Below are 27,548 nucleotides of genomic sequence, written 5' to 3' on the forward strand. Positions count from 1 at the left end.
GAGTTAATTAATGAATAACACACTGTAAGGATTTGTTCCTGTGTGATAATATATCATTATATATGATTACAGCTCTGAAATACTGTATTATAGATCATTAATTAACTATATACACCAGTTACAGATGCTTCATATGATGTTATAATTATTGATAAATACATTAGTAAACACTCAGGCATATCTGCTTACTACTCACTACTTTAGTGTGTTATAAACAATTCTGAGAGATGCTACCCAACTTTTTTAGTTAGGTTATTTTACCAAGGTATCCACATTCATTTGATAATGATATATTGATATTAATGCTACATACAGGTGCAGCACCTGTGAAGTCCATTTTCAATGTGCTGATGTGGAAAACGCAGAAACCCTGGACTCCACCTAATTTTCTGGCCCCACCCTGACTCTCTATGTGTGTCTTTCACTTTCAGATGATCACTATGACATTTCGCTAAGCCGACGTCTGACTCGCTGTCCTCAGACTCACCTGTCATTGCCACAACTGTGTTCCTCACTGTCTGTCTGCTCATCTATCTGTCTTTCCATGCAGTTCTCTGCTTCTTTTCACTCCCTCACTCTCCAGTTCACACACTTCACTTACACCTCTGTACTTATTGATAAGGCCAGTGATTGTACTGCTTCTCAATGTAAATAAAGTCTCAAGGCAGTGTGCGCCTCCTAATTATAGCACCACTTTCTTATTTTATATGGACTGTTTAAATGGAGATACATATAATATCAATATACAATATGAATTCCTTGTGTATGTTTGACACTGACAAACATGATATCTTGTCCCTTTTATTGTTGTATTGTGTCTTTGTTGGAGTGTGTGCTAGTGAGTAAATGAATGTGTTTTATTATTTTTATTATGTATTAATTGTCACTGTGTGTGTGTGTGTGTGTGTGTGTGTGTGTGTGTGTGTGTGTGTGTGTGTGCGTGCGTGCGTGCGTGCGTGCGTGCGTGCGTGCGTGTGTGTGTGTGTGAGTGTGAATGTGATTTTTTCGAGTACATCCACATGCCTCTCTGTGCTTACCCCACCCGGGCCCAGCCAATAGCAAATGACGTCCTGGTTGATTTCGTCCAATAGGAAATTGGCTCAGAGTTCGACAAGAAGAAGGAGGAGTTTAAGGAGGTGCAGGGCTTAGCCAATCAGCTCTCAGAAGCTGGAGCCGCCAATCTAGTGGAGCCCCGCCAATTCCAGCTCAGCAAGCGCTGGGTTGAGGTGGAGGGCAAGTTCATACCCTTCAAAAGACAATGTGTGAGTTTCAGTAGGCACGACTTTTATATTTACAGTACTAACAGGGAATACTATACTAATACTTCTACATAATACTACTATCTAAGCTCTTAACCTTTAAAAAACAGTGTGTGAACCTCTCTAAGTAGGTATAACAATTGTTTTCACTATTAGCATGGAATTTGCTTGAAAAGCTTCTAATAACTATCTGAAATGAATCCCCTTCAAAATGTGGTATGCAAAGTGTAGTAGGCTTGACATTCCTTTTTATAATTAATTATAGAATCCTAAATCTGCACAAATAGTGCAAGTTTGGGTTGTAATTAGGTCCGACTTTTACTTACAATACATTGCATGCCTCAGAATTAAACAAAAAATAAATATGTTTCATCAACAAACAAGGTGTATTCTAAGTCACTGTAGAATTTCACTTCTGAGCTGATTAGCAAACTACGGTGCTAACTATAATGCTAGTTAACAACATAGTTAGAAAACTGTGGTGCTAACTATGACACTATTTAGTAACATAGTTATGTAACTATGTTGTTAGCAGGAGGGTCAAATCACCTAGTCGATTTTTTTAAACTTTGGATGATGCTAGGTAGCGCCATAGTTAGCATACACATATCAGGAGCGGTTTCAATCTTCTCATCTATTGGCAAGTAAGCAAATAAGCATATTTCTCAAAATGTAGGAAAATACACTGGAATCAAGTGAGTTACAGTAGACATTGCCCTATATTATCAATAACAATAAATGTCTTAGTCAACAAATCCCATGAAAAGACCAAAACCAACAATATGTTGGTCCATCTCATAATACTCTCTGAGTTCCCCAAGCACATTGGTTCCTACTGAAGACATAAATCTTTGAAAACAGCTCACAAATATCTAGTTATAGTTGTAGTAATTTCTTCAAACAGCTGGTCACTGTAGATTTTATCAAACATTACTCAAACAGGGAGAAATAGTACATTTGTTGGAGACTTTTCAGCATTTGATTAATCCACAACTGGTGCTCTAGTGAGTATTTCTGGCAGCAGGACTGTGTATGTGGGATTGAGTAAAAAAAAAAACTACAGTGTGTGTTCATGGTAATAAAGGAACATGTCACCCAGTGCAACAGTGTGGCTCATTGATGTGCTTTGAATAGTTTTTGGACAACAATGGAGCTCTATGGCACAAAGGAATAAGAAATAGCAGACTTTAAATACACACACAACACTTATAAGTAAGATACATTCATTGTTGGTTCTGACTCTACACATGGGATTTGTTAACAATGAGGAAAAAATTGAATTTCACCAGACTTATCCTTTAAGCTCTAACCATAACCTCAAAAGAATAAAACTTTGTTTAAATTTAAATGCCTTGATTTCATTCTAGTAACAATAAAAATTATGGAATTTACATTATATACATTTCATGCTCCTTATCTCATAAACTCTAATGTTTTGAAATATTTTCAGTAATGTTAGCTAGTTTAACAAAGTTGCTAGTTCCCTCGAAAATAAAATCTGAGTTGCTTTTTTTGTTTTTCTTTGCTGCATTCTCATTTACATGTCTTATGTGTACATGTGAAGCACGCTCACATGTCTGAATCTCATTGGTTGCTCTGTCTGGCTCTGTGTCACTGCATTCCCCCCCCCACCGGCCAACAAATCACATTACACCCTTGCAGTTTCCTGATCTGCCAATCACTAAAGATGTATGTATCTTCTCAACCATATCACATGAATCAACCACATGCACTTACACCACATGGTATCAACTGTTGAACTTGGACAATTACACATCTTAACTGTCAGATTTCAGACTTCCAGTAATGCATTTATTTAGGCGAACTGAGAGGAATATTAAGCATATATTTACAGTCATTTTCATCTTTATTTACCAAGAGACCTCAGACTGAACACATTTTCTCAGCGATGCCCTGCTTCAGTGTGGTACAGTAAACCACAGACTGCCCAGGCCTCTGAGCTGCTCCACTCCAGCTGTTTAGGCCCTTCAGTGCATTGCTCAAGGACTCTTAAGCAGTAATTGGTGCTTACTCTGTTATCACAGGCCTTGTTCAACTTTACAGCACCAAAACTTACATAACATACATGCGCTTCACTTGTTGTCCTGTATATCATGAAACTGTTAAATGATGAGGTTTTAGAGATTGTGTATAATGTGCTTATGATGATGCTACATTACTGACAAAGACTGGCTTCCAAACTAGTTGTGATGTCACATATTAAACTGAGATTTAAGGTGAGCGCAGAGAAACTTTCCTCTGGTCTAGTGGTTAACATATTGTATTTCTCTTTTTGAAAAAAAAATCTAATGTTTAATTTAAGTTTAATTAAGTGAGATTTGACTTTTTTACATGAAAAAATATAATTGAATTCCAAATAAGATATTACAAGAAATTATTACAGGACACAGGTGCATTGTGCACACTGAGTTACTGATTTGCACCAAGAAGCGGCAGCAAAGAGTGCACAGTCATTCTTGGTACAAAGATTGCAGTGCACCTCTGGATTGGCAATAGTCTCCAAAATACCAAACCCACTGAGACGAAGGAATAGCCTCAGCGCGCCACAGGAAGATGCCACCTCGCTGCATTCCTCGCCACACCTAGCTGCACACCAGCACCAAAATAGAACCCTTACTCATTTTCATCTCCTCTCAGTGCCTGAGCAGAAGTGAATCATTGCGGCATGCTAGACATGCAGCGCACTGTAAAGTCAGACACTGCAATGGCTCTGACTGTATATTAGGATGCCTCTGCCTACCCTCATAAAATGGTTTTGATTAAGCCAAATACAGCATAGATGTGTATTCAGTCCAAGTTGTCTAAAAAAAAAAAGAGAAGAGTAGTCTCGATCATGAGAGTGGGAGACACAAGTTATTTAGAGTTTTCTCTCCTGGTATAAAACAGTTTAGTCTGCAGTCACCAAGGAGGATTCAAGCCTTGAATCTATAAAAAAAAAACTGTGTATCTGGAAGAGTGGCGACAGCAAGCAATTCAAAAAACTGCACGCCTACACTAATTCACTTTTAGGATGCTGGAAAGGAATCTGTGTTTACTGGCAGGAGCTAAAGATTAGTCAGTCTAGACAAAGACATTCAAACAAGACTAGAATAACTGCTTGGGCCAAACTTCCTGTTGAAAGTGAGACTCAGTCATTACTGACCCACTAACCTAGGAATTAAATCTAATTTCCACACAGTAACATAACTGTGTTATTGTTTCATTGCCAAATTTATTAAATTTGAGAATGTATGAGACACACCACATGTTACTTTAAGCCTCTCCCTCTCATCATCTAGATCTGCTCTGCTCTCATGTCAATGCTCAGTAACACACATTGAAATCACAAACACATGCACACAATGTCAACAAGGCTACAAATGAAAAATGAAATGTGTGAGCAGGTGGGTCTCTGTGTGTGTATACCTTGTATACCTATGCCTTTTACTTTGAATGTGATTTATCAAATGAGATAACTATGTGTGAGTCTGTCACATTGGGTTATATGAGTGAATTAAGTCCTAAATCAATTTGTCACAACATTCATCCCTAACCCCTAAAATGACATTTTTTTATTATTTAACCATGACCACAATCTTTCCCTAACTTTAACCAGACCTTAAGAACCAGGATCATTTCACATATTTATAAAACAATACTCACACACCCATGTGCACACAATCACTGCAATCATTATCCCTGTTCATACTGGCTGTGAACAGATTCCTTCTTCAACTTCAATGTAAGAGATAGGGGACAAAATCCACAGTCCTAGTTCTGTGTAAAGGTTTGTCAATAGTCTGAGTTAGACAAATCAATTGGGTATCTTCCAAAGTTAGTCTTTTTACTACCAAATTCTGTCTTTGAGTTTTTTTTATGCGCTGTGTCTTTGTTTAGTTGCAGTGGAGGGAGAGTAACAAAAAGATGGAATCTGGTACTAAAAAGTCTGTAACTTACCAGAAGTATTCAGACCCTTTACATAAAACAAGACTATGTCATTTTTGAAAGAAGAAATATGACATGTTTCCTCTTACAAATGGAAAGTTGAACTCATAAGAATTAAAACACACCAGTACACTCAGTGGATTTATTGGTACAGTCTTACTTGGTCTGGTATGACCAGTAGGTTATGGTGCCTTAGCTATATTGCTGTGTAACTGAGAAAACAGTCTGCTGACAATAGGACCCTTATTTACTCTCACTACTGTTACACTACTTTTAGCATGACTGTAGACTTTTACATGTCTGTGATTTTATCACAAAAATGAAACAAGAAGTAAACAGAATGTACCTCACCAGAAATTAAGGAAAATTGTGTGCCATAATGTGCCATTATCCTGTAATTGCCACTTGTGGCCACTGTTCAGCAAAAGCAAAAGTCTCACTTTAAGTAAAAGTAACAATACCACCCTGTGAATATACTCTGAAATATACTCTGAATATGCATTCAAAATCTTACTTAAATACAAGTACAGAAGTATTACCTGCAAGAAGTGCCTAAAGTATCAAAAGTATAAGTACTCATTATGCAGCAGAATGATCTCTGTCAGAGTTATGTTATTATATGTAATGTTACTGGATCATTATCATTGATGCATTCACATGTGACAGCTTTTACTGTAGCAGCTTAATGTGGAACAAATGTTAACTACTTGAGCAGTGACAATGGACATACTTTAAATAAAATTATTTGTAGGTAAGATTTAATTTGCAAAGTAAAAAGTAACTTGCTATCAGATAAATGTAGTGCTGTAAACATATAAAGTAGCAGAAAGTGGATGCACTCACAAGTACAAGTACCCCAAAATTAAGTACAGTACTTGAGTAAATGTATTTACAGCAACCAATAATGTTCACTGTACATATGGGCATGTGAGTGTTGTTTTAAGACAGAGTTGAAAAAATGTGAACCTATCCTTTAACCTACTGACAAAACAATCTCACTATAAGATCCATTTAGCCATCACTCTTCTCCCCAAAACTTATTTTGCATATTTAGATTTGCTAAAAGTGAATATATTTTAGAAGATTTTAGTTAGAGAAATGGTTGCCTTGTGAGAGTGTGTGTATATTTCTCATTTTTACTGATGATAACAAAAAGCTCTTTACCAGATGAAAACCCAGTGTGACAGAGCTCCACAGCAGGCACAATGCTAATAGTAAGCAGAGAAACTGGGACATTCAAATCTCTGGCCTTCTATTTCACTTCACAACACCTACATGTGCCAGATGTTGGAGGAAACTTTCTTTAATGACTACACTGCTGTGCAAAATGCAGTTAAAGGGCCACTACACCATTTTACATGTCCCTTTGAAAATGAAATGATTCTGTGAAAAAGATTGTAAAATGTATTCTGTGGCTCTGGAGGAGCTTTGTCAAGTCTGAGAAAACAACCCTGATGATGTCATCAGAGACTACAAATTTAACAAAAAGCATGCATTATAAAGTGGGGTGTGGAGTTTGAAAGACACGGGCATTCACCAGGCTGGAAGGGTTTAATGGAAGATGCTATCACGTTGCATTATGGGAAATGTAGGTTTTTGATGCCTGACCCATATTAGGGAACAAAAGTCAGGATATCTTGGCTTCTGCTGTTTCAATTTTGACCATTCTGTTTTTTAATCTGTCTTTTGTGAGTTATGGAAGTACAATACTAAATACTAAATCGTAGGAGTACCCTTTTAATGATTCAGAGGCAGCAAATGTATGTCTTTCCTGCCAAAAGTAGGGAGCCACCAGATTGAACAGTAATATCCCTGCAAAGGATATTCAGCCCATCAGCTAGTAAGTGAATCAGCTTGTGCATTCAATCCACCCCCGTTACAAACATTATTACTGTCACACTAGAAAAACCCAGAGCTTACTAGTTAACTTAAGGTCAGTGGCTATCATTAACTTTCTGTATGGCTACTAATAATGCTAATGTGTGTGTTTTATTTAGGGTTAATTAAAAAGTGTCATTTAACGGGAGAAGCAATTGCCCAGGTGACAGGAGCATAACAATGAGGTGAAATGAACAGAGCCGAGTGTTAATATCCCAGTATCCCTGCACTATGGAGGGGAGCTACAGTGGTAGAAGCAGCTCCATTTGCCATGCTCCGTTAGAGTATTGTGTATCATGGTCAGGGGAAATGTAAAATTATCTTAATTTGCAGATTCAAGAGTTGACTCATAACCAAAGGCTCAAATAAATTAAAAGTGAGTTTACATAAGCTTGAATATGATCATGATATACAATAGGGATTAACAATGTGTTTTGAAGAGGAATTTTCTAGACACAGTGAGAGATCACATGGTATCTGACAGCCTTGAAATGATCTGGGGCTTCATTTATCAATTAGAATTCATCATCTAAAATTCATATACAATAAGTTATTTATATAGGTTTTTTATATTAGACACTACAAAAGATATATACTTTTGTTCATAGAAAATGTATGTATTCTATAGAAGTAATTTAAAGTAATTTTCTTTTTAAAATAACTTGTAATGTGGACATCCAAGGAACTTCTTTAATAACTGAAGCCCCAGATTGGTTTCTTAATCAGTTAAGGCTTGCTTTAAGGAAAAAAAAAAAAAGATTTTCGATATGTTGCCTGGTTAGAGAAATTAACAAGCATGATATACATTTTTTTTGTCTTTTTCTGATTCTCTCTGATCTTGTGTGTTTGTGAATATGTATGTGTTGATGTTTTCCTGTGTATGTGTGTGTGTGGGTGTCCAGGAGTACCTAACAGACTTGCAGGCGTTGCTACGCTCAGTGTCAGAGACGGACTTCAAGCTGAACTCTCCTGAATACTGGCCTGCAGCGTATTATAACCTGCCTCAGCAAGAGCACTGCCTGAAGGTCAGCACTGCTTTAGTGTTTCTGTCTGAAAGCCACAGACAATATTTATCAGGAAATAATATCATGAAAAATCAACCATCAAGTCATTTACAGAGGGGTTGTTGTTTTTTTAATGAAATATTTACAAATTCTACCCATTTGTATAGAAGCCCATTTCCGCCAATGTGATGAAAAATAAAAGATCCTGTAAGTCATTATAATGAGAAACGTTCTCAAAATAATGACTTAGTATCTCAAAATAGAGATTGAGTTTCTCATTATTTTGAGATATAAAGTCAATATTTTGAGACAGTTTCTCATTATTTTGAGAAAGTTTCTCATTATGTTGCCATACTAAGTCAATATTTTGATATGGGTGGAAATTTTTACCTTTGGCAAAAATGTTGGGTGTTTTTGATATTTATAAGATATACCCACTGAGGAATTACAAAAGTACAGCAGCATATTGCTGCCACCATGACAAAAATGTATTTGTTCAGTTTCTCATTATAAAGAAAACTTTAAAAATTTTTACATGTCACTTTTCCTGTTATAACAAGATATTTTTCATTTTATAATGGCATTTTTTTTCTTGCTATTACTGCATACCAAATTATTCCATTTTAACAAAAAGCTTTTCCTGTTATGACAACATATCATGTTTTCTTGTTATATTAGAAATATTTCTGATTATTACACACAGTTAACATACTGTGTTTCCTCCACCCCAACCATAACCTCTGCACACACAGGAGGTGAAGGGGAGCATCGACAAGCTGCGAGGTCCAGTGGAGGGAGCGTTGGCCCGCAGAGAGGAGATGGTGTCTGGGGCTCGGCCTCTGGAGGGCAAGAGGATCCAGGAGACCGCCACCCTTCTCAATACCAACTGGGACAAACTGAACAAGCTCTACCAGGACAGACTGAAGTGAGGAGGGGGTGGAGGGAGAAAAAAGGATGAATATGTAGAAGGATGTGGGAAGATTCCAGATTTATATATACATATTTATATGATGATGATAATGACATGAATATTGAATCATTTTGTGCACACATTTGAATAAAAATCTGCATGTGTGTTTGTGCACATCAAGGCGTTGGCAGGATTGCAACTCCAAGTGGCAGAAGTTTGTTTCGGATCAGAAAGCATTGGAGGAGTGGCTGAATGACGCTGAGAGCACTTTGAAACTGGCCGAGAGTGAGCCAGCAGCACACAGACAGCACCTCAGGGTAATAGACACACACACACACACACACACGCAGACAGTCATGTTTCCATCACTTTTGGGGACATTACGTTGACTTACACTCATTCCCTGTAGACTTACCCTAACCCTAACTATAACCATTATTTGCCTAAACCTAACCCTAACCTAAGCTTAACTTTAAACCAAGTCACCCTAAAATGTAATGATTTACATCATGGGGACTTGCATTTTGTCCCCATAAGGAATGCGAGTGACACAATGTGAACAGATTTATGTCTTCACAACATTAGTAATACCCACCTACACACACACACGCACACGCATACATAGCCAGAGACACAAGCATTTCTGTGCAAATATAAAGACAGGTTTGCACACACATGGCTGATTATACCCAGAAAGCTGCAGAGTGTATTCCAGTTGTGGATGAGTCATACTTCATCTCCAGTGTCCACTAATGCTGTTGAAGTGCCCTTGAGCAAGGCACATAAGTCCTAAATGCTTCCGTCTGCACTTTCATCTTTCTTTTTCTTAGTTTTCTACCCTAAATGTTGCTATTTGCCATTACATAAAAAGACAAATTCCCTGTCACAGTATGATGAATTAGCACAGGACATGACCCAACAAAACATGACATATTATGGCATAACATGTCATATCAAGACATAATCTGGTATACATGACATCAAAATGTGTCATCACAATTCATTTATGGTCTATTTGTTGTGAAACCATGACATTATCATCTCCTGATTAAATAATTTGTTAAATCAGTTAAATATATCCCAGTCTTCATCTCTTAAGTGTGATCACAAAATATTTAAAGATACCAAAAAGTGTAGTTGTCTCCTATGCTATTGATTTGGCAAATAAATCACCTAATGACATATGCATGGACCATGTAACTATAATCTCGAAAAAGTCAATATAAAGAATGCTAATATGTATGTTTTCTTTTTAATCAATTAGTCAATTAATCAATCAACAGAAAATTACCACGTCATTTTTGAAAACAAAACTCTACAAGAGTTTACAGCCATGCTAGCAGCTAGACCCGGACTGGCCATAGGGAGCACCGGGAGAATTCCAGGTGGCCTGGCAAGCTGATTGGCCTGGAGTGTAAGCCCCCTGTTGCCATCTTGGCAGTCCCTGACTCTGGCTAATCAAAAAATGGGCAAAGAGGTGGAGCTGAGGTGGGCCGAATGAAGCCTGATTGCTGAACCACCTAGCAGCAAGCCACCTGATAGGGCACCCATCGTCACTCAATGTGGCCACGTCCTTAATTATGCATGACTTAATATAATAATTTAAATGGGTGAGTTGTGTTAAAAAAAAATAAAAATAAATTTTAAAAAATCACCCCCCTCACAGTTGTCAGGAAGGGGGAAATTAGCTATGGTTTTATTAGCTTATTAGCTAAGCTGTTTTTTGTGCCAGGCTGTAAACTTTTTGAGCAAGCCTCAAGTGGCCATTCGAGGAACTGCAGTTTTTGTCGCTTCCGTGTTGGCTTAATTTTTCAGCCCCAGAGGTTGCGATTGGTCGCATGCATATATGGCAGTAAATCAGTGTAAATAAACTCACAGACTATGAGTCACAAATATATTACAATTTGTAAACACAAAACACGATCTACGAATAGATTCAAAATCCATAAACAAACTCTAAATGATCCACAAATAGAAATCACTGACTTGTACTTGAAAACCAGAATTTGAATAAATGCAAAATTATTTGACTGCACATGTGGGTCATATTCTATTTGTAGATTGTTTCACATTTGTTTTTTCAGAATTTTGAGACTACTATTTCGTTGTTTTACAAGTTACAATTTCTACAAATGCACTCTTCACAATTTGCAAACACGGTCTGACTTGTATTTCCAAACCACTGTTTCAAGACATGCATACAATTTCTGTGTAATGCTCAGCACTCAAGTGTCAAATCTGTATTTGTGGATCGCTTCGCATTTCTCTACAAATCATTGACACTTTTACCACAGAGAGTGTCAATTCAATCCACAAAGCCAGGAATGCAGTCCAAGACAAGGCAGGTGAGAGCTGTGGTGAAATCCTCCTGGAAAGCCTGTGGGAAATGCAGAGGCAGGTGACACGAGCGAACCTGGGCACAGGAAGTTAAACAGGTTAATCAGGCGTACTGATAACATGCGGGTAATTACTTAGCGGGGTAGCCAAGAGTCGCCGCGTTATACCACTGAGATAAACTGACAATCTGGTGAAGACTGCTGAGAAGATCCGGGTAGATATACTGTCAGGTGTGATTGTGAATGGAGAACAGGTGAGCAGCAGTAGATGGTTCACAGGTGTGTCAGTTGCTGATTGGCAGAACCTCGGAGGCCGCGCCCACACAGCATACACACACACACACACACACACACAAGGAGACTAACAGGGGACAGACAGACAGGAACACTAGGAATGGTACAGCCGTACCATGACATGTTTGTGGATTTCAAATCTATTTGTAGATCGTGTTTTGTTTTTACAAATTGTAATATATATATATATATATATATATATATATATATATATATATGTATATATGTGACTCATAGTCTGTGTATTTACAATAATATTGACACTGATTTACCCCCATATCAACACAACGTTCAGTCAGTGCATGGAGTGCATGTGGCCGAGCAGTGTGGAGAAAAAATGGACAGCACAGGAGAAAGAGAGAACGAGAAAGAGAAAAGGTAGAGCTGAGAGGGAGCACATTAAAACTAGAAAAGCCTGGGAGGAAAGTGCAACTAAATGCAGTAAAATTACAAATATCTTCACGAGCAAGGGACACGGTTGCTGTTTAAAAAAAGAAAAAATGTACTAGCAGGACTGCCCTCAGCACGTCAACAAGATTTCAACAAAACGCTTACAGTATACATGGTCTGTTGTGAATGTAGTGAATGTGGAGATTTGCCTGGACTGACGTTAGATTCCCGGCATGAATTATTATCCCAGACGGGCCCTGCTAGCAGCTGTGTGAGGCTGTACACAGTGGTGCTTTGGGCTAAATGCTAACCTCAGCATGCTAACATCTCCACAATGATAATGCTATGCTAACATGCAGGTGTTTAGCAGGTAAAATGTTTAACATGTTCACCATCTTAGTTTAGCATGTAAGCATGCTAACATTTGCTAATTAGCACTAAACACAGTACAGCTGAGGCTGATGGGAATGTCATTAGTTTTGCAGGTATTTGGTCATAAACCAAATTATTGGACAAATTAAAATTTTCACCTGATTATGGCACTATAGGAAAAGTCAGCGGATCACCAAAGTGATTACAATTCATCATATTCAGACCAAATTATTAATCGAAAAAGTAATCTAAAGATTAGTCATGGTGAAAATATTATTAGTTGCAGCCCTAGTGCCTTTGTACTTTGAGATAATCCCAGAAACAATTTAGTACACCTAACAAATCAGGTCTTAAGTGTTATCTATATCATAGGGATTTAAGTAAACAGTACACTGAATAATGCTGGGAGCAACAAAGATGCCCCCAAGTCCCAGTCCCCATCAGAGACCCTTGGATCAGGTGAGAGGCCGCTCATATCTACATAGCAGGGTTCCCTTCCACAGAGGTCGCCATGTTGCACAGACAAACCAAATACTGGCTCTAGATAGGGCCATTCTAAATCCTACGCTCTGGACCTTTAATACAGGCCTTTAATAACACAAGCAAAACAAGCTAAAGTCCCTCTAGTAAGATACCCTTAGATTCACCTGAATCAGGAGTTAATAATTTGATGTTTCATCATTAATTGTCTAATACATACAGGTGTGTTAACTTCTACACCTTTACCTGAGGAAGACCATCTGTGGTTGAAACATCAGTCATGTCCATATAAAATAAAAGTAGTCGGTCTTAGCCATGAGTGAGTCACAGTAGACGTCGGATCGGCAGACCAACAGCCTCTTTACAGAATGTGCACTGTATAAACACATAAAATAGTAGTTACTTTAAATAGTACGATGAGTGTATCCGCATGCAATGGAGTAAAAGTGTCGACTTTTCAGATTGAAATGACTCCAACAAGTACAATTTACTCAAGCAGAGTAAATGTCGCTCATTGCTTCCCACCTCTGATATGACATAATGAAAAATGTCATGTCAAGATATTGATGGCCATTTTTTTAAATTACATGATATTATTATACAGGATAACATGCCAAAAAAAAGCCATGACATCACATAACATCACATAACATTCCAAACACAACGTAACATTACAACATAACATAAAATGTATGTGTGTAGTCAATAGCACACACACTCATACACATACAAACACACGCTGGCACACAGATGGCAGTTGTCAAGAGGAAAAGGCAGTGAGTGTCTGACAGTGCCGTCAGCCTCGATACAAACAGAACACTTTCCTTTTTTAGGCCTTATGTAACAATATTATGTCAGCAATTTTGACATTTCAATGTTACATCAAGCCCCGAAAACTGAAATTGAAGGATTACGAAAAGCAATTTACTATAAGCGTAGAACATGGGGGCTTTTACATCCCCATGATTTAGATTAATAATGTATGAGGAGTCATTTTCACAGAAGAGAAATATATCAAGGTTTGTTTTTACAGATGTCTCACTGAGTTGACTTTTAGTTTCAGTTTCTATGGTTAAACTGATGCACTCAACCTTGCATGTGTTGTTATGTCTGTGTGCATCTGTGTGTATGTGTGTGTTTGCATCATCAGACATGCCCAGTCCACTTTGGGCTGCTGTGATCAGCTCTCAGTGCTCACCTGCACAGACAGGGATGCAGTGTCCAAGTGCCACTCAAGTGCCAACCTGTGCATGTGTGTGTGTGTGTGTGAGAGAGAGAGAAAGAGAGAGAGAGTGTTTATATAAAGACAGAGGACCATCTGGTACCGCAAATTACAAGCTGCCACCTGAACCGCACCCAATCCTGATCCCCCAGTGTACAAACACACACAAACACTCAGACATATTGAATGAATTGGTATTGAGACACTTGTGGCAATGTAAGGCAACATTGTATTGCCTTACATTAACTTTGTGGAGTCTTACCCCAACCTTAAATGGTCCATTCACATGAAAAACAATTATTCCCCTACTGCAAAGGCATAGTTTGACATTTTGAGAAATACCCTTATTCGCCTTCAATTAGATGAGACGATCGATACCACTCTCATGTCTGTGCGCTAAATATGACGCTAGAGCCAGCACGCAATTAGCTTTGCTTAACCACTGGCCAGGTCAAAAAAAAAGTTGCAACGGGTTAATAAATGTTTTACTCTCTCTTTGGAAAGAGCCAGGCTAGCTATTTCCCCCTGTTTCCAGTCTTTATGTTGAGCTAACCATCTCCTGGTTCTAGCTTCATACTTAACAGACAAATATGAGAGTGGTATCAATCTTCTCATCTAACTCCCAGCAAATCCCTTCAAATAATTTATGTTTTATAAATGGGATTTTATCCATTAATTATTGGATAGATTAATTGTAATACGTTCATGTATTTTTAATGTATTGTCTGCACGGTGTAAGGTCTCTTCAAGCCACAAAAAAACCTAAAATGTACCAAATAAGATGAAAGCCATCCCTTAATTTATACCATAAAAGTTTATGGTATAAATTTAATTTTTCAATTCAGGAATGGCTTTAATGCTATTTGGTAAATTTAAGGGGTTTGTACCTGGTAAAATCCCATTAAACCATGCACAAAATCCTTTAAAAACCCTAACTTTGGTATGAACCACTGAATTTGCACCCTAATTGAATTAAGGGCCAAAAGCATTAATCATCATTAATTTGCACCTGAAAATATTTCAGACCCCTAATGTAAACCAAATTCCCAAACTTAATAACACCTTAAATTGATTAATGAATCTGTCAAATATTTCACATCAATGGGTAAATTAAGAGGAAAGTAAAAATTCTGCATACTTAGTTAATTAATTTGCTTTTTCAAATTAAGTGATCTTTGGCTACCATACCGAACACCTTGATTTAGATGGAGTTTAGGAGTAAATGAAAGATTAATTTAGGGTATTTTAAGGGATTGTTGTTTCATATTGTAATAAATGCAATAAAATATATTCAACTGTGATGCTGAATGAATGTTTTACTGACATGAAATGTATAATCCCAAGTTTTATCTTAAGTCTTAAATTACCTTAACCCATAATCCTCACCTTAAATCTTAAACCAAGTCTTAACCTTAAAATAGATATTTAAACTTGCAAGGACTAAAATGTCTCTGTCCATGTGTGTCTGTGTGCAGGACCTGACGGAGGCCATACCTCTCCAGGAAGTGGTGTTGGGCAGAGTGAACTCTGCAGGAGAGGACATCAGCCAGTTGAGCACACCAGACGATGCCTTGCGGCTCCAAACGCAGATCAAATTACTCAACACTCGCTGGGCTAACATCTGCCAACGGCTCAACGAGCGCAAGAGGAGGTGTGTGTGTGTGTCTCTTACTTTAAAATGTCTCTGAAAGTACATTTTTATGAAGTATTTTTCTTTTAATTTGTCTATGCAGACCATGGATAAAAATGTCTCCAGTGTTCTCAGGCTTCAGCATTAGAATTTGAACAGCGTCCTTTATTGAATCACACGTTACATACATACATACATGAATTAGAATCAACTGAAGTGCTTGATATTTCACAATGCTTGTTATTACACCCCAAGACCACAACAAATGTTGCTTCTGTGGTTGCATGTGTAGGTCATGTAATAGGCACTTTTTTGTATTTTAGCTTTTATTTGAGAGTTCACATTGGAGAAAAACAGGATAGATGAGAGACAGAGGGAGTTGTAGTTACTTATCATGAGCCAGTCGTGTAGTGTAGACAGTACTGTCTACAAGATAAAGAGCAAAACGTGACAGGGAAAGGGTGAAAAAACATGCTGGAGCAGGATGCTGCCAAGTGCACTAAAACAACGGATATATTCTGCGGTGGCGGGCAACACAAGTGTAAATGTTGAGTAGTCAAAATGCTAAATTAATGGACATAATTCACGTTACATTTTTAATAAGCTAGACTCAAATTTTCATCATTAGCTGTCCCGCTTAGCCATATTACACTACATCAAATAAATCGATTAGATGAAATGAAAGGTGCCCTGTGGATTTTTCTTGAAACAACAAAAGTTCTGTTTACATTCAGTGTTTCTCACTAAAAATACATTGTGTGTATATCCTTTATCTCTAACAAACGTGTTGAATTAATTTCCTTCCTCATAAAACATTTTCAAAGCCGATTTTTCTTAAAAGATTACTCCACTGATTTAGCATTGTACTCTTATAACATTGTTGGTGCTCACGATGGACAGATCAAAAAAGGATCAAAATCGATGCAACAAAACCAGAAATGTTGTCTTTTTTATTCCACACAATCTTCTTTCTTGTCAAAACCTGGCGCCTACATTACTCATGATGCAACTCCAACGACAGTTCGGTCAGAGATTCAGGTGTGTAATACTAGTAGCAGCTAATGTAGCCTGGACCCTCTACCTCAAGCAGAGATGAGGAGCAGACTACAGAGGTCTGGTAAACTCACTTCTTTCTAACTCCACACCTCCAGATTTAATTCTTTTTCAAACTTGTAGTCTTCAGCCCCAGCTGACACTTGTCACAGATACGCCAGGCTCCACCATCTGCTAATGAAGCACACCTGCTCCCTATCACACTCCTGCTCCCCATCAGCTCCTAATCACAGCCAGCATAAAAAGCCCAGCACTCACCTCAGCCAGTTGTCCGACCTCGTTTGGTATGCCCCCAGTGTCCCCATGCGACACTGCATATTCCCTACGTCCCTTCTCCAGCGATTGACCTCTCCAGTGATCTCCACGCCAGCGAGTCTTCCCTCCAGTGGACTTCCCCATCTCCATACCTGCACACCTGTCCTCACCTTCTGTAACCTAATAAAGAACCATCTGTCTCCATATTGGTGTCTCCTGCCTGTCTGTCCGTAACAGAAGGTCGGACCAATACCAAAGGACTAATACCAGCACTTCCTCAGTCACTCCGTCACCTCCCGTTATGCCATGCCAAGGGCCAGACCGGCGCCCTTCTTTAATTATGTGGTGGATAGCAACGGCGTCCTGTGGCTCTATCCATTGGCACCAGACAAGCACTCCACAGGGCAAAATCCATACCTGGGCACCCGTCTGGCTCGAGGTGGTCCATGCAGCCACCAGATTGCATTCTGGTCTGTCAATCATCAGCCTACACCCCGATCTGCCAGACTTCAGCCTGCTAACTAGCTACTCGCCTGCACCGCTGCCCAGCTGCCCAGCTGCTCGCCTGCACCGCTGCCCAGCCGCTCACCTGTACCGCCATTCAGCGGCTCGCCAGCTTCGCCACTCCTCTGCTCACCTGCTCCGCCATCCAGCGACCCGCCAGCTCCACGGCTATCTCCAGTTCCAGCGCTGCAGTGGCTCCTAGTTCCAGATTATCTCTCCCTGTTGAATCGCAGCAGACAGCACTCCCTGCTGGATGGCAGCAGACATCACTCCCTCCTGGATGGCAGCAGCTCCCTTTAAAGGGAGAGTTCATCCCAAAATCAAAAATACATATTTCTCCTCTTACCTATAGTGCTACGGTATTTATTCAGGTAGATTGTTTTGGTGTGAGTTTCTTAGTTTTGGAGATATCGGCCGTAGAAATGTCTGCCTTTTTTAATATAATGGAACTATATGGCACTCGGCTTGTAAAAAAAAATACATTTGACAAACTCAACAGCAATGTCTCTTTCCAGAATTCATGATCCGGTTACTCAAGATAATCCGCTGACCTTGTTGTGAGCAGTTTCATGTAGGAACTATCGGTAGAAAGAAAATAGTTGCCAAAACTCCACATGGTGCCTTTAAGTGAACATAGCTATTACAAAATTAGCCAGTAAATTTAATCTGGATTTTAGCAAATGATCAAATGGTGTAGAGGACTGAGCTATGGAACATGGAGGTATATTTTTATTGTTATGGCAGTTCACAGAAAATAAAATTAGCAAATGATGGAGGTCTGGCTGTTTTATGAACCGTGTGCTTCTATTATCTACTGTCAAGTTTACAAGCTTTAATTTCTTTTCTGTTTATAGTTTAATGTATTTTTTTGCAGCCACAGAGCAGTCAGCCAAGTGATGATGAGATGAGGGCAGGAGGAAGCAGTGACACAGATAAAATATATTTGTCAAAGGTTTTCTTTAGGTTACAGAAGGTGTGACTTGTAGAATCCATGTAGAATTAATTGATTAATTAATTTATTTATTTATTTATTTATTTTTTTTTTTTTTTGCATTCCGGGCTGAAAGTGAGACCCACTCCGCCCCTGTTGTGTGCCTTATCCAACTGAGCTATCAGGACTTTGTTCCATAAGGGCATTCCTGTCTCTAGAACATGTCTCACCCTCCTTTCCTCTTTTTCTCTTGCTGCCGCCCTCCACTCCTGCAGGTCTGCAGAGGCACGTACAGCATCTGCAGATCTGCAGGAGGACATGGGCTCGATGCTGGGCTGGTTGGATAAAGCAGAGGGCGTCCTGGCCATCCCTCTGCAGCCTACAGAGCCACAGCACATTAGAGACACTCTGGGCAAAGTCCAGGTACCATCAAGACACAATACAGCAGTGCAAGGAGCCACTGAGCTCTGTGTGTGTGCGTGTGTTTGTGTACCTGTGTGGATGTGTGTTGATCGGTGTAATTTAACTTAGCTGCTAGTGTGTAAATTAGATACACTTCTTTATTATTACACTGAGCTTTGAAAATAACATTTGCATGTGCTAATGTGTTTGTGTTGGTTTGTTTAATTTGATTGAGAGGGTATTATGGTTTCCAATGAGATGCTATAATGTTTCATTCTGAAATTCAACCTTGAAAATGCTTTATTGTTAGTGTGTGTGTGTTTGTTTGTGTGAACTTACATAATTTGATTGAAAGAGCTTGTGTCCTACATTGAGCTGCTGCAATGATTTCTCATTAAATTCAGCCTGTATGACTTGGGTGTGTGTGTGTGTGTGTGTGTGTGTGTTATGTATGTGTGTGTGTGTTAGGCAAGTGTGGAGGAGCTCCCTGCCAAGAAGGCGGCTGTGGAGGATCTGAACTCCAGACACAAACAGATAACACTTCCTGCAGACAGACAGAAAGACATCAGGATCATCAATACTCGCTGGGCTCAGGTCAGCAGCTACCACTGTGATTACTACAGCCAACAGCACACCAGCATTATGTAAACAGACATTCATTTCAGTCATCAGAACAAAGCTGCACCGGCTATGAAATCATACCAAATACATCATGATGTTTCGTACTGATAAAGGTAATGAGCAGTCGTGGCTGGTGATGGGGCTCCAGGTACTGAGGACCCCTGTTTATACACAAAGAAGTAGTGTGGTTTCTTCTAGCTCAAGAAAGTCTCCTTTCTGTGCAGAAAGGAGCCAAAAGGCTCAAAACTGAGCACTCTACCCTGACATATAGATGTATGTATGTTCTGTCCAATTAGCTATCGAGAAATTACAATTCTCCTTTAATGCACTGCAAGATGCACATATTTATCGTATTTATCTACTACTTAGAGCAACAAAAAAAAAATTACACTGATTACACTGTCAAATGATTGTGTAATGTAAAGGTGTATGGGACCATTATTGTATCGGAACTATTTACAAATGTGAGTGAAGAGTAACTGTATCTTAATCCGTGTGGATAATCAGATTTGTAAATGTGTAAAAAAATCTCTAAATGTGTGCTGAGATTTGTGAATGTGTACAGGTAACTGCAAATGTGTATTCAGAGTCCGTGAGTGCGTAATCAGATTGGTAAATGTGTAAAAAAAAAAATAAATAAAAAAATAAAAAAATCTCCAAATCTGTATTCAGATTTGCAAGTGTATTGAGATTTGTAAATGTGTAGTCAAATCTGTAAATATGTACATAATTCTTAAAATGTGTAGACAAACCTGTAAATGCGTACATAGATATTAATGGCTGAAAAGTATTTTGCTCCAGGAGCTGGAAATACAGACAAGTCATCAGTTACAACTCAGTTAATGAATAACAACTAAGGATATGTATTTCCAAACTTCAATTTTGATTGTTGCTTATTTAATCATATGTATTTAAAATTGAAAAGGAATATTTAAGATTTGAAACTAAGTTTTAAGAGTCTTTAAGTTAAAAGGTTATGATAAGTCAGTGTTGTGTTTCCGCTGCCGCCAAGTGGCCTAAAACATTTTAATATGGGTTTAAGTAAAAGTAGCAATACCTAAATGTAAAAATACACTGTTCCAAGTAAAAGTCCTGCATTCAAAATCTTACTTAAGTAAATGAACATAACAAAAAAGTAGTACGCTGTAATCAGCAAAATGTACATGAAGTATCAAAGTAAATGTACTCTTTATGCCTCCCAGTGTTATATTTTAAGTGATTGGAATATTATCACTTTTGCATTACTGTGTAAGCAGCATTTTCGTGTTGTGGCCGGTGGAGGTGATTAACAACATAATATACTGTTGGGGTTATTAATCTATAAGAGTGCTTCATATTTTATAAGCTCATCTTATATTTGGTTTGTAAAACCTGAATCTTCAAAGGAAATTTAAACTATCGTTGTCAGATAAATGTCGTAGAGTAAAAAGTACAATATTTCTCTCAAGTGTGGTGGAGTAGAAGTATAAAGTGAATTGAAATGGAAATAGTCAAGTAAAGCACAAGTACCTCAATATTGGCTTTAAGTACAGTACTTGAGTAACTGGACTTACAGTAGTTACATTCCACCGCTGGATTTATCAGTGCAACATCACCACTAAGTACAATCTATACCTAATAACCTGGTGTATCTATTGTATTTATATACACAAACAACAATTTGATCAGAAAATTAAACAGTGGGGCTCCCATTGTTATTGTCTTGTCTTTAAACTTTTTTTCTGTTATGGAATCAATGAAATACATTGAATAGTTTCAAATTACATGAGCACACCACAACAATGTTTTTTTTTGTTTATTGTTGGGGCTCGGTGTAGTCTTTGGTAAATGTGAATTGAAGCAGCAGAGATATCCTGACTTTGACTCCCTTGTATGGGTCATGTTCCAGAAACACTGGATTAAACCCTCCTTGCATACTGCAGACTTCACAAAAATCGTCAAGAGCCACAGAAGACATTATACAACTGTTCTATACTCTATACTCCTCATGACAAGTTACAGTGGTTGGATAGCCCAACTGATACCTGAAAGATCACAGCCATTATGATTCATATGTCAACCCAACCAAAATTCTCCTTAGTCATTATAAATTGTTAAGAGTGTTATTTACCTGAATAAATCACAGTCTGTCTTCGTCTAGGTGTCCAGGTCTCTGCCTGAGCGTCAGCTGGAGATCGAGGGTCTTCTGAAGGAGCTGGAGAAGCTTCAGGGTCAGCTGGACGACCTGTCAGCCTGGGCGTCCAGCACCAGAGCCAAGCTAGAGCACAGCCCTGAGGAGCCACAACCCAGGGTAGGACATACACACCAGTAGTTTTTACTGCTATTTTCATTACCATAACATTCAAGTATGAACTGGCTGAAATTAATATTACTGATATCACATGTGCTGCACGATTTTACAGAATACAGAATTTCAAAAATGCTTCCAAAAATAAAATGCTGTACCTTTTGAATAAAACCCATTTTACAGTATATTCTACATTCGTGTTGTGTCTCTGTTTGTTTCTCCAGCTCATTGAGGAAGTGCAAGTCAAGCAGCCAGAAGTGGAGTTAGTTTTGGAGCGAGCCGATCAACTGTACAAGGACAGTCCTCCCAGCCAACCAGACAAGGTGAGGAAAAATGATATGCCTATTGAAAGGAACCAACAGCATTCTTGTGGCATATATGCTTTTTCATATGCCGTCAACTGTATGTTGTGGAAGCATCGTATCTCTTGTTTTTACACACATACTGGATCAAATGAAATAAATGATTTTCTTATTTGCTGAAACATTGTTTTTTTGATGATGAAAAGCGATGAGAAAAAAGACATTTTCAGTGTTAAATGTGCTCGCCTGATGTATTCCTCTGGGGAATAAGATAGATATAACATTTTTTTCTTTCATCTGACTACTAGTTCTACTTCAAACATTTCATCAAATCCATATTATGTACTTCATTAATGTATGTCAGAGAACATTGCATCTTTTGAAGATCAGAGACACTGAACCATGTTTGACTTGGCTTTCCCTACCTAAACTTGCCATATCAAAATAAAAGCCTTTGATTGCATTTGTACAACTTGATTATCTGTGAACTCATTGCTGTCAGCATTGACTCTGACTTGGTGTGTTTGTGTGTATGTGTGGTGGCAGGTGAAGTATGCCAAGCTGAAAGAAGACTGGACTGTGATCCTGGACCTGGTGCGGCAGCATAAGGAGAAGATGGCTGCTCTGCTAGTGGCCAAAAAAGCTAGTAAGACTTAATTTTCTTCAGTGGGTGTGTCAGTCCTCATGTAAGCCGTCGGGTGTGACAGCTTTGTGTTAGAGAGCTTTGAGGGCAAGCCCTCACCTTTATGATGCAACTTTAGATGATTTAAGATTACATTTACAAAATCCATCATTTTTAACACATTATGTACTAATTCTAGACCACAAATTGTGTATCGTTATGTATAGTTTTTTAATAATTAATATATATATATATATATATATATATATATATATCACACACACCATAGGACTGAGCTAAAGACAGATTTCCCTTTTACAAACAACAGTGACAATGCTAACTGAGCCTACACAAAGTTAGCTCTTGTAAGTAGTAAGAAATTACCTGTGTGTCCCAAACCATCAACCAGAAACTCATAAAAATAAATGGTTGCAGTGTATACAGGCAAAACTTCTCTCATAACAAACTCTGTCAATGTAGGATTTAATAAGTGTAATTGATCAGCTGCAGGGGTCATGAAAATCAACAATTTTTCTCTGAAATATTATAAGCGTAACAACGTGATTCATTTTCCATTCAAAGCAAAGTATGCCACATCTATTAGCTGTTACCACATCCAACACTGAAACTCTAAACCCATATCAAACTGATCACCAAAGCATTGATCATAGAGGATGAGAAACGTTGCAATATTCATTAAACAGCCGTAAACACATAGTGTGACCTTAAAACTGGTGCTTCTTCGTCACCAGTTTCTGTGCAAAACTATCCACCATCTTATTAAAATCCAGGGCTCTGACCAGGCTCCATCTTGCAACATTAAACATTTTCCACCTATTACTTTTGCGATTCATCAAGTTTAATACGCAAAAAACTCATCATAAACTCTCAGTAATTCTGGTTTGCTTCACCGAGCAAATTGTCATGGAAGATAAAGTTAGACAGGGGTCTCCCATTAGTCTATTTGCAGGTTCACTTGCAGGTTTATGTAAGTGTTTGTTCAGGTGTGAACTCTCTCTATATATTTATCCTCCCAACATACAAATAAGCCTTGAAGCCTTGATACTGAGAAAATGACAGAGATAGAAAGAGAAGAAGAGTGTACCTGTCCAAGTCTATAACTGGACATACATAAATGGTATAAACATCTTGTGTGTGTGTGTGTGTCAGGTGAAAGTCTGACAGGAATTTCCCAGCCTGAATCTGCGGCGCTGGCTCAGTTCAACAAGTCCTGGGCTGAGCTCGCCGATTGGCTGACCATGTTGGATAACATGGTGCACAACAAGCGTGTGGTGGTGGCTGACCTGGATGATATCAACAACAACATCAGAAGGCTCAAGGTGAGGACCTCAGAGGTCACTGTTAACTAGATTTACAGCACAACAAACACTGAGGGATCTGCTGTAGTTCAATGGGCTTCATGAAAGTAGGGCTGGGAAAATGTTGGTGTACTGAAAGCTGGCCAACAGATTTATCATATCTGTGTACATAATTAGGATAAGCAGTCAGATCAATTTACATGGCAGCGAACATTTTTTAATATTCCAATTAAAGTTTAAAAGCTGTGTATAAAAGGAAGAAAGTAACATACGCGGTACTGTATGTATTTGTGATTAATTTTTACTGCTAAAGTGCACTAGCTAATGTGTTAATAAACCAATAAATTACAAATATTGATGTGTCTTGTATGTGTATATATGGATTTGCAGGAGTGTCTGCAGGAGCTGGACCAGCGGCGCCCCCTCCTGGAGAGACAGGTCACAGCAGCCCAGAACCTGAAGAACAAAACCAGCAACCAGGAGACCCGCAACGCTATTACTGAACGCAGTATGTCACACAATCACACACATAGCTTTACTGCTATCATCTCATGTGAAAAATTGTTTTCTCTTAAGACACAAAGCCATCATTTTCCAAATACTCTCTATCTACTTCTCTATCCACATATAATTGATGAAACAAGTTAACTAGCTGATTAAGAGCTGATTTGATGACAGACTTAAATCTAATTCGCCAGTCAAAACAAGTATGTGGCACACCAGGCCCATATCTGCATATTATTTACATATGCCACACCCTAATATATGCAGGATGGCAACTCTTGACCTACTAAAAGGAAGTCTTGATGCAGCAAAATATGCATACCCAGCATGCAACATAGAATTAAACATAGAAAAAGATCTGCTGTGGTTGTAGACTTGCATGACAGGATTTCACCCACTTGCAGCACATAGTACAATAATAATAATAATAATGATAATAATGGATTATATTTATATGGTGCTTTATCTTTGATACTCAAAGCTCAGTGAAGGGGGGAAACTCAACCACTACCAATGTGTAGCACCCACCTGGGTGATGCATGGCAGCCATTTTGCGTCATAATGCTCACCACACATCACCTTGAGGTGGAGAGGGAGGAGTATATTTATGTGAATTAGCAGCTAAATAACACCTAATGCTGGGCTGTTTTCACACGTGTTGAGCATGTCTAGAAAGCAGAAGATGCTGAACTTGGAATATAGGTTAAAGCAGACACTTTTTGAACTACAAGACTGTATAATTCCTACAAGAGGAAGGCTATATGTGAGGAAATATTAGTTAGATAGCCTAGTTAGATAGCCTTATGAGTTATGAAAGAGATTTTTGGTAAGACGTTTAAACTTTTTTTGTAGATTATTTCTGTAAATTGATAAAAAAAAAAACAACAGTAATATAACAGGTCTACTTGTAAATATTACTGGCTGCCTCAATCATAACATACTGGACTCAAGCTGCTATGAGCCATTAAATGTTAGGAAAAATACATATTCAAGCAGGAGAAAACAGGGAAACAAAAAGGTAAAATCGAGTAAAAGACAACAGGCAGCTTTTCTTTTGTTTTGTGGTGCTGAATGGAGAGCTAATGCATCTTTTTAATTTTTAATCTCAACAATTAAGATAGTGTCCTCTCTGTCTATCTCCCTCACTGTTTCAGCCTGGCTAGTCTCTCTCCATCTGTGTCTGTTAGAAAGAACAGTGCTGCAGATTTTACACCTGCTTTTCCCAGACATTACATTTCAGACATAGTTTCCTCAGTTGCAGTTTGTGTAAATTTTCATTCTTTTCTCCAACATTTTGTCCCTATAAACAGGAGCACTTTAAAGGACAAGTCTGTAGATAATCTATATTTTTCTTCTTGTTAACAAATCCCATGTGCAGACCCAAGCCAACAATGACTGACTGTATCCTAATAACAAGTAATGTGTGTGTCTCAAAGACTGATATACAGTATCTTATTCCTCTGTGCAGACACCTCCAGCTTTCCTTAATATTATAGTTACTAGTAATAAGTTACATGTTCAACGTTACATGTACTTAAGTGTCACAGACATGCCAGGTTCCGTAACATTAAGTAACTGTGATTAAATTGTACTTATTGAAGTACTTTTAATGCAGCATACTTTTCACTCTTACTTGGGTACGTTATGGAAGAAAAATCAATACTTTTACTCTGTTACATTGAAAACAGTGATAATTTATTTATTAATTTATCTACATAGTAGCCTATTCAGTGCACTCTTTCCTTCTCATTCCATGTTGATCCCAGCTCTATGATTGGAGTGTGGAACTATGCAGCAAGTCTGGAGCGACTATACACTCAGTGCTGTTAGGGGAACAGCACAGTGTCAAAAATTGCAGAGAGCAGAGTACCAAGAGCCCAATCAATTCATCATTAGTATTATAATATTATATATTATAATGCATTACAATACATTTATTAAAAATAAGCAAGGTTTAGTTTTTGCATGTAGCCTTTACAGTTTTTATTTCCTTGTGACTATTCCACAAAGGCCAAAATACTTTTTATTCAGTCACTCCACCCTTTTCATATTATATAGAGTACAGTATATTTTTCATAAAATATAATGCAAAAAGATATAACCATGTTAAATCATATAATAATCACAGGATAGCTTCCATGCTGTATGTTTTTTTATAACATACTATACTTGAGGTGCCAACATACTGCTATCTTTAGCTCATTAAGGCTGTAGAGATGGGGTTATCTGGACTGTGATTGATGAAGTGTTGGACCACTGGCACCCCACCATTTAAATTCATTCATTTGTGGGACTGAGTTCTAATAGGAGACCTCATGGTCTTTTGTTCTGTAAACCAAGGAGAGCCATTGAACTCAGGCTCCCAGAATCCCCAGAGCTGTAAACTCCTCATATGGCCCTAGCTTGCAGCTACCATTGGTCTGAGCTGTGACCCGGGATGTCACCAGGTCAATAAAGGAGGTCAGCGGTCATTGTTCTTTCTCTTTTTTCGTCCTGGCCTCGCCCTCCAGCATTGCTGTCTCCCTCACAGCGTATCTGTTTGGAACACACACACAGCAGACCTGAAAACTCTATCTTACAGCAGCAACGCAAGGGCCTGCGTAAGGTTTCTGCAACAAAGCTTAGCGCCAACGGCAACTACATAAAGTCTTAACTTAAAGAAGCAACTGCTGCATAAAATCAAACAACAACAAAACAAAACAGTATCTTGCGCATTATCATTATAATTATTAAAAAACAATGTTTGACATTCTTTTTTCTGTCATTTTAGTTGACAGGCTTCAGACTCACTGGGAAGACTCTCAGACCAAGCTCTCCGATAGGACGAAGCAGCTCCACAACATGCTGCAGGACTCCACCGATTGGCTGGATGCCAAGAAGGGAGTGGATCATCTCATCAAGCGGGCCAGTGAGAGGTTGGAGTCTTGGCAGGAGATCACATACACAGTGGAAGCATTGAAGAAACTAAACGCTGAACTGAAGGTTGGGCTGGACATCAACTCACTCACTACATGAATGGCTCAAAAAT

The 27,548-nt window shown here is 38.5% G+C and overlaps 1 protein-coding gene across 20 annotated transcripts in view; it reads left to right on the top strand.

Annotated features, from left to right (window-relative positions):
• dmd (dystrophin) overlaps positions 1 to 27,548 on the top strand; it is a 419,464-nt gene that overhangs the window by 291,745 nt on the left and 100,171 nt on the right. For 15 of the 20 annotated variants that reach the window (XM_044188364.1, XM_044188362.1, XM_044188369.1 and 12 more), the window contains 14 exons: positions 1,092 to 1,262; positions 2,922 to 2,948; positions 7,985 to 8,107; positions 8,839 to 9,011; positions 9,178 to 9,313; positions 15,566 to 15,741; positions 18,739 to 18,886; positions 19,334 to 19,459; positions 21,627 to 21,776; positions 21,998 to 22,096; positions 22,622 to 22,721; positions 23,868 to 24,037; positions 24,407 to 24,524; positions 27,291 to 27,502. In XM_044188364.1, coding sequence (XP_044044299.1) covers positions 1,092 to 1,262; positions 2,922 to 2,948; positions 7,985 to 8,107; positions 8,839 to 9,011; positions 9,178 to 9,313; positions 15,566 to 15,741; positions 18,739 to 18,886; positions 19,334 to 19,459; positions 21,627 to 21,776; positions 21,998 to 22,096; positions 22,622 to 22,721; positions 23,868 to 24,037; positions 24,407 to 24,524; positions 27,291 to 27,502 — 1,929 coding nt within the window. The remainder of the gene's footprint in view (positions 1 to 1,091; positions 1,263 to 2,921; positions 2,949 to 7,984; positions 8,108 to 8,838; positions 9,012 to 9,177; positions 9,314 to 15,565; positions 15,742 to 18,738; positions 18,887 to 19,333; positions 19,460 to 21,626; positions 21,777 to 21,997; positions 22,097 to 22,621; positions 22,722 to 23,867; positions 24,038 to 24,406; positions 24,525 to 27,290; positions 27,503 to 27,548) is intronic. The other 5 variants (XM_044188357.1, XM_044188367.1, XM_044188363.1 and 2 more) reach the window with 2 other exon arrangements.

Source organism: Siniperca chuatsi, linkage group LG24, assembly GCF_020085105.1.
Source record: "Siniperca chuatsi isolate FFG_IHB_CAS linkage group LG24, ASM2008510v1, whole genome shotgun sequence".
NCBI classification, from domain to species: domain Eukaryota; kingdom Metazoa; phylum Chordata; class Actinopteri; order Centrarchiformes; family Sinipercidae; genus Siniperca; species Siniperca chuatsi.